The following is a 7703-nucleotide window of genomic DNA, read 5'->3' on the forward strand; positions in this document are numbered from 1 at the left end:
TAAGTACGCATTTTCATCTTATCTTGAATTCTTCCGAGGTACGCCCGAGGGGAAAAAACTCAAAAGAGGATGTGCACCTTCTTTGCATGGGAATATGAATCCATAATGCTGATGTAACAGTTCATATTGTCCACTTCATTGTTTTCATTGTACAGTTACAATATTTTTCTGTGCTAAAAATACTGTACTCTGGATGAATTACAACATAAAACTAAAAAATGCTTCACAGTCATCTACCACTTCACTTTTGTAGCTAGAAGAATAAAAGAAAAATCTTGATGCATTAAAATGAAAGATTTAAAACAGAACTCCAGAGGTTTTTGTGATGTCTTCTTATGTCAAAATATAAAATATCTGGAAAAGTCAACACTATTCTAAAATTAAACATTTAACTGCATCATATAAACCGGTTAAATTATGTTTCTTTAAAATCAACAAAGGAACGCTGTAACAACAGGTGATATTGGGAAACTCGTTACATGTTTATTTAAATGTTCATTAAATCACTTTTCTTTTGGTGTCAAAGGTCAGACTACAGAGAATTATAAAATATAAATACACAGAAATCAGAATCAGAGGCAAAGCATTCTAGAATGAGGGAATATCACAAAGGCACAATTTGAGATTTCAAATATAATTCTATTATTAGAAATAATACAAAACAACGTGTTTTGTTACTGAGAAACAATTTACTCGCGAGTCAACTTTCTACAAGCCAGGAAATAAATTCTACACTTCAGAGGTCTGAAAGTGATGAATATTTCCAATGACTTGATGTTAAATCTCTCTTAAAGTTGACCACATAATTGGAACGTCACCTGGCGTGACTATTATTAGGCAAGGGAAGGCGGAGCTTGTTTTTTGTTCCCTTTTCCAAAATAGTAAATCATGTTTTACCTTTTTTTTGTATTTCATTGACCTAACCATTTAAAATGTTGACCTCTGACCTATTAAGAAATACATATCAAGTTGAAAATACCACACCAGCAGACCATTAATATAGTGATATGGACCAGTTTTAAAGCACCCAACACTTTTGCAAATCAAAAACATGACAAACTGGAGCGACATGAACGGGACAGAAGTTATTCACTCTGGTTTTGACGATAGCTAACAGCTTTCTTTTTCAAACAACCAACTTAGTTCCATGTATGTTTTTATTCAAAGCAGAGGTGTTTGTAAGATTTATAGTTTTAAAATTTGTAGAACACTTTTTGGACCAAACACCCAAAGAACTAAATATGATGAGCATCTTGAAGCAAAGAGAGAAGAACATTCAGACACCAGTGACACTGTGGTGTCTAATCACATAAGGTTTAGGCTATTGTAACATGTGCAGCATGATAAATGAAAAAAAAAAATAATACAAAGGAGGACAAATTGAGTATTTTATTCAAAATCAGTTTACATTTTACTTTGAACTTAAACAAAGCAATCTGAATTCAAAGGTAAACTAGTTAAAACTGTAATGTTTAGTCATCAATGCTTAGAATGGATTTTGAACCCTTGTATTCTGTTTGACAATTCTTTATGAGCGTGATGTGTATGTGTTACTCTGCTGAGTTAAATTTCCAAATACGTGTTGGGCTGAGAAGCTGCTCTTTACAGGAGAATACAGCTGCATGACGAGCCCTTCTGACCGCTAAGGTGGCCAAACTGCGAGGTGGCTAGTGACTGGATTAAATTCCAGAAGTGCTTGAAAGAGATCCCCTCGCCATCACCTACACCCATCTTCCGCAGGATATCACCAAATCCCTGGTCGGTGCCGACGCCCTGTCAGAACACGACAAAACAACTCACGTTAAAGTGAAAATGTTAACACCTAAACCAGACTTGCAAGAAAATATCATTCCAGTTAATTACAAACCGTTAGGTTACTGATCACAGTTCGGAATATCACCTAAGACAAATCTGATCAGACAAAAACAAACGCAAACAGGGAGCACTGAAATGACAGAATTTTACCCAGAATAAAACTAGTACAACTGAAGACACTCTGACAAGACTTGCTCAAGATACTGAGCACCAAAATGGTCCCAACGCATCCACCGGTGTATTTGTGCACTCAAGACTGCATGCATTGTAAGAATGTGGCTATGTGAATGTGCCTTATAGTGTGAAGAGCTCTGAGTGGTAGATACGCCAGTTCATTTACCATGGGTTAATGTTTTTAATGCATTTAACTTTGTAAAGCTGGTGCTTTGAGGACATCCGACAGATGGTTGTGGATCGGCTGGGCCTCGTGCCTGAAGACCACGATTGATGCTTCCTGAGGATCTGCCTTTTGTCTATGCCAGACGGCACTTGAACCCGGTACCGTTAATGGAGGTCCCATTTGAGCCATCTGACCATTTCACAGGAGTGCACTGGGATATTGTTTTGAGTTCTTGTGGATTATAAAACACGATAGTGCCACAGTAAAATGACTTGTTAAGTGACGAGGGCCCTTTAGAGTCACCCAGTGAGTGGGGGATGTTGATTTTGAAGTGATGCGGTCGGACCAGGAAGGAGCCACACAGGTATATCACCTCAAAGCATGGAGAGTGGCTGAAACCACTTCTCTGGTGATTCCCGCCTCCCTCCAGTGTGACGACCAACTCACACAGACCCAGACAATGAATGTTGCTGCACTGCAGCAGTAGTTTTCAGATGTGTTCTCCCTTGTCCGGTCACACCACGCTCATGGAGCACCACTTTGACGTGCCCTGATGTGATGGTGCATCACGGCTCTACAGGCTACCTGAACACAAAAGGCAAATAGTTCAGGGCAGAACTGGCTGTGATGCTGAAGATGAGGGTGAAAGTCCCCCAGTGCCTGGTGTAGCCCCATGATTCTTGCAGTGATCAAAGATGGGTCTATACGGCTCTGTTTGGACTACCGCAAGGTGAATGAGGTGTCACAGTTTGATGTTTCGAATGCTCCGGAGTGCTGACCCAGCAGGAAGGAGCTGAAACCCTACACTACTGTTGCTCGTACATAAAAACACTGTAAATAAACCCTAATCACAATGGAACGCTGCGTGAATCGGGTTGCATCTTCACATGTTTTTAGACAGACTCACTCTGTATGTTTAATTAAATGGATTCATCTTTTACTATATACAATATTTGCCCACTTTATTAGGTACACATTGGTCACACAGGGTTGGATCCACCTTGTCCTCTCAGAGCTGCCGTAGTACTTTGTCTTGAGATGCGGTGACTGTGGAGTCCATTCAGTAGATGGATATAAAGGGGTTTACATGGTCAGCGATAATCTTCAAATAGGCGGTGGTATATAAACTATGGTCAACTGATGCTAAGGGACCACAAAGGGCCCTAAACCATTACATGCATTGAAAGCAGGATGGAGCAGCAGAACTCAAGACTCAAAAGGTCAGACAACATCTTCAAATGTTGTCCAATTTGTTGGGGTGGCTGCAGCTCAGGAGGCAGAGCAGATCATCTGCTGATCGGAAGCTTGGTGGTTTGATCTGCATGCCAAAGTATTCTTGGGCAAGATGTGCGTGACTGTTAAATAGAAAAGGACTTGGGCCTAGAAAAAGTGCTTGTGTGAATGAGGTAAGTTGTGCTTTGAGTAGGAAAGTGCTATATAAGAATCAGTCTATTTACCAATTTTGATGAGGCTGTGCAAATTGTGGCCTCATTTCCTGTTCTTAGCTGACAGGACTGGCATCTGGTGTGGTTTCGCATTTATAGATGCTCCACTGCATTCTTTTTTTAATCAAAGTTCCTGTTACCTTCCTATCAGATCGAAGCAATCTGGCCTGTAATTTAAGTCCTTTCTTCCTCATTCTAATACTTGGTTTGAACTTCAGCAGACACTCTTGACAACAGCCTAAATGCATTGTTACCACCACGTGTGATGGCTGGTTAGATTGCCTTAATGAGCAGATGAAAAGGTGTACCTAACAAAGTGGCTGGGGAGAATATATAGTGCTTTTCAAGTCTTACTGACACTCAGAGCTCTTTAGTTTAGTATTAATGATTAAATACTAGAAGTGTGCATGTTGGCATTTTGTCTGATAGCACAGCTGAACCGTAAGTTTGTACAAAATAACAAAACAAAACTGCCAAAAACTCTCACAGACTTATACAGAATTGTTACCATGAATAGAAATGATTTATATTATTGAGGAGATTAATGAAAAAACATTGAAAAACATGTTTCAGTCACAGTAAATTACAGCAATCTTCAAATGAATCTGTAGAGAGTTGATGATGCAGGAGAGACTGGTGTGCAGTTTTAATCTTAATGCCTGTCCGTTAACCTGACCATGTCAGAATTTACTTGTAAATCTAATCTAAGGTCTAACCAAGTAAGACTGCCTTAGAAACTTTTACAGAACAGCAGTTATGTTTGTATTCAGAGGTTAGGCTGAGACGCTGTTAGATTAATGGAAAGGAGTGCATGTCTTCAGAGGATTAACATTTTTTAGTGTGTGTTTGCCTGTGTGTGGATTAGGCTTGTATAACTCTGTTGTAAGCATGTTCCCCTTAGTCTTTGTGCAAGCTGAATATGGTTAGGTGTGCTGCCACACCCATTTGCTACAGATAACTGCGATCCCGGTCAGAGAGAAGCACAAGGAGGCTTACGGTGGACTTACCTTCATCAGATTGGGCATCTGGGAGGACAAAAGATTTTTGAATTCATCACTTTTCAGCGTCGGAGACTTGTCGGCTGAAGCGGAGTGGAACTGGCTGACCAGTGTATCAATGGCACTCTCCAGGTCAGAATACTGGGAAAAATTAAAGGCGAAAAGAAAAAAAACAACAAAAGAGAAAGCCAGGTAATTTTAAAAGAAACCTGTTTTTCTTAAAAAGTTTATTATGTCATTTACCCTAAAACAGAACAAACAAAAAACACTTTCAGATCTTGCTTTATGCACCACATTTAAGTCCAATTTTACCTGTACATTAATTTAGCACTCTGTACCCTTCAACCGTTTTATCTCCCTCAGTCATGGCCAATTTAGAGTCACCAGTGAACCTAACTGGGAAGGACGCTGGAGGACCCAGAGGAAAGTTCCCACTCAGGGTTCAGACCAGGTGCCTTCTCGCTGTGAGGAAACCGCATTACCCACCGGCGCTGTCCAACATGCATTTTAGATCTTGTTGCGGCTGCATTTTGAGCAAACACCAACCTAGAAACGCGACACATCATTGCCCTATGAAGTCATAACAATGAGCCTGTTGAGAAACTCATCCAATTATTATTCGTTGGCCATCAGAACAGGTCCCAGTGCTCCTGCTGTTTCTCAATGCATGTGTGGCAGCAGCTTTGTCAGAACCACACCCTTTCTGACTAACAAGCTGCAGCAAGCCTTCTTCACCGTTGTGAAAAAGTATTTCAAAGAAAGTAGCAATGGTCAGGAGATCTATTTATTTCACTGAATTTGTTGTTTTTATATTTCTTTGAAGTCTATTAGTGATTTATCTTAAATAGTTAACGTGGGTGCTCATTAACATATCGAATCCAGCTTGTTGTAAAGCTTGATGTAAACTCCACACAGTGGAGATTCACAAATGAGGTGCGACAAAGTCTGGGTCAGTTTGTGGCTCTGTAATGCCCGTGTGTTCCTTGATCATGGGTTACAGAGCACTGGCTTTCCTTCAGGAAATTCCTTGCCTTGACTGTTTTGTCTCATTTACTAAACGGTTCAAGATGTAACCATGGAATAATGCGAGATACTCGCTGTTCCTGTGAGCAACAGGGATATGAGAAGGAGCATAGAGAAACAGGAAAATGAGGAAACGCTGCAGAGTCGTGGAGCACACGGACACACAGAGGTGGATCGCTGTCTGAGCTCGTGCAGATAAAACTGCTGTTTCAATAAGTCCAGAGCTACAAACGTGTGTGCAGGCTGGTGCCAAATGAAAGGAGTGAGTAAGCCCTTCAGCCATCATGTGGAACAGAATTCTTCCTGGCAGCATTCACCATTTGGTGTCTCGAGAGTGGCGAAGAGTCAAAACTCTTCAGCAAATATGAAACTGGTTTGATTTCTGTCACGTGCTGTGGCTGTACAGGCATTAAGCCCTTCCACTATACCCGAGGCTCACTGACATCCTGCAAGAGACAACACCCATCACGATAAATAACATTTCATCAGAGGATAAAGGTGATTACTCAACTTTGCACTCATTCACAGACACCCGTGTAAGTGGACCCGAACCGCGCTACAAAATGCGACCCACAGTATAACAGACAGACGCTTTTACGGGTCAAGGTACCCGCAACCCGCAAGTTAACTGTTTGTTACAAATTAGCACAAAACTGATGAATTACACGCGTGTACTGTTACCACTTTGAATTCGTCGTGGAGGAGCGGCAGGACCCTGCGCTTAGCACTTCTTTTCGGGGAGGGGCCGCATACCTCTGGAAGTTTCTCCCCGAAAAAAAGTTCGAGAATAATCCACTGCTGATGTTTCAGTCACTTCTGAATGATAAGTATTTACACCTGCGTATCCAAACACAGTCCCCCCGCTGATAATCTGACGCCTTGTGTGACACGTCGCTTCCCCGTGAAGCGCACAGAGGCCATTTTTAAAAAAAAATTCCACATATTGATTTCGCACCAAACCACCTTTTCCCGGTTAAAGAGCCGACGGTGTAAACGTCCGCTGCCAAGAGGTCCAATTTTACATGTCGGCACTAAAAGAAGTTGTCTTTACCTACCTGAGGCATGTTGACTGCGGTAACTCGTCTTCCTGTGTTTCTCGCTGCTGGAGAGGTTCAGTGAAGCCCTGCATCTGTCACCAGCTGGCAGCATTCCGAGATCCTCCCTCCGCCACAAAGAAGAGCCAGGAAGGAGCTGTGCTCTTAGATAACGCCGACGCAATGCCATGAATTTACCACAGTTATACAAGACAGTCACACATGTACATCTCAGGCTGTGTTTTTCGTGAGTGTGTCATTACACAGCACAAAGGATGTGCCATACTTCGGACAGCAGTCAACAGCTTGTTCCACATCTGGAAACTTTTAGCAAAGCTGGAAACTGCTGTTCTCTGCAACAACTGCTTTACTCGGACTGTACACGGTACAGCTTATAGGAAAAGTCCCTAAAAGGATGTTCTCTGATTAAAAAGAAACAAAACTAAAAGAGTAAGGACAGAGACGGCAGGTATGAGCACATTCCTGTTATCCGGTTTGTGTGGTGGCGCAGAGGGGGTGGGGGGATATTGGAATTTAAAAAACATTTTTTAAAGAACTGCATCCAAGCTGGGAAAGATAAGAGCAGGCTGCATTTGCCCCTCACCAATAAAGACCCGCTCCCCCTCCTTCTCATGTATGCGCCCGTGTTCCTACGGTTAAGGGTTAATGCCACACCCAATCCCAGAAGCTGCAACGCAGTTTCAGCAGGATGCCGTCAATCATTCTCAGGATTGTAGCTCCTCCCACAGGTTCTACAGTAACAGCCACACGGCCTCCGCTCTTCAGAGCACTTTAAACTTTAATTCTTTGAAATACAAACATTCAGTGAAATTTACCAGCAAAAACGGGCACCAAGCTTTAGCTCAGCCTTGACGACTGTGCTAAGCTTCAGATGGGTTTTTATTAGTTACCCGGGCAAAAGACTTGTTTCTGAGTCAGTGGCGTGTCTAGAAATTTTTTTTTGGGGGGGGGGCAGGTAGGGGCACAGATTTGGAGAAGGGTGGCAGATGTAATTGGCAGATAATGTTTAAAAAAGATTCTACCAACC

General features: G+C 41.9%; 1 protein-coding gene across 1 annotated transcript; it reads right to left on the bottom strand.

Moving 5' to 3' along the window:
- Window positions 1-1374: 1374 nt before the first annotated feature.
- Window positions 1375-6821, bottom strand: s100v2 (S100 calcium binding protein V2). The gene is made up of 3 exons (XM_013911280.1): window positions 6677-6821; window positions 4608-4739; window positions 1375-1773 (listed from the first exon to the last, which is right to left on the bottom strand). The coding sequence occupies exons 1-3, from the start codon at window positions 6683-6685 to the stop codon at window positions 1603-1605; spliced, it is 312 nt and encodes a 103-aa protein (XP_013766734.1). The 5' UTR covers window positions 6686-6821; the 3' UTR covers window positions 1375-1602.
- Between the last annotated feature and the right edge of the window lie 882 nt (window positions 6822-7703).

Source organism: Pundamilia nyererei, unplaced genomic scaffold (genome assembly GCF_000239375.1).
Source record: "Pundamilia nyererei isolate P.nyererei 1_Seehausen unplaced genomic scaffold, PunNye1.0 scaffold00003, whole genome shotgun sequence".
Classification (NCBI taxonomy): domain Eukaryota; kingdom Metazoa; phylum Chordata; class Actinopteri; order Cichliformes; family Cichlidae; genus Pundamilia; species Pundamilia nyererei.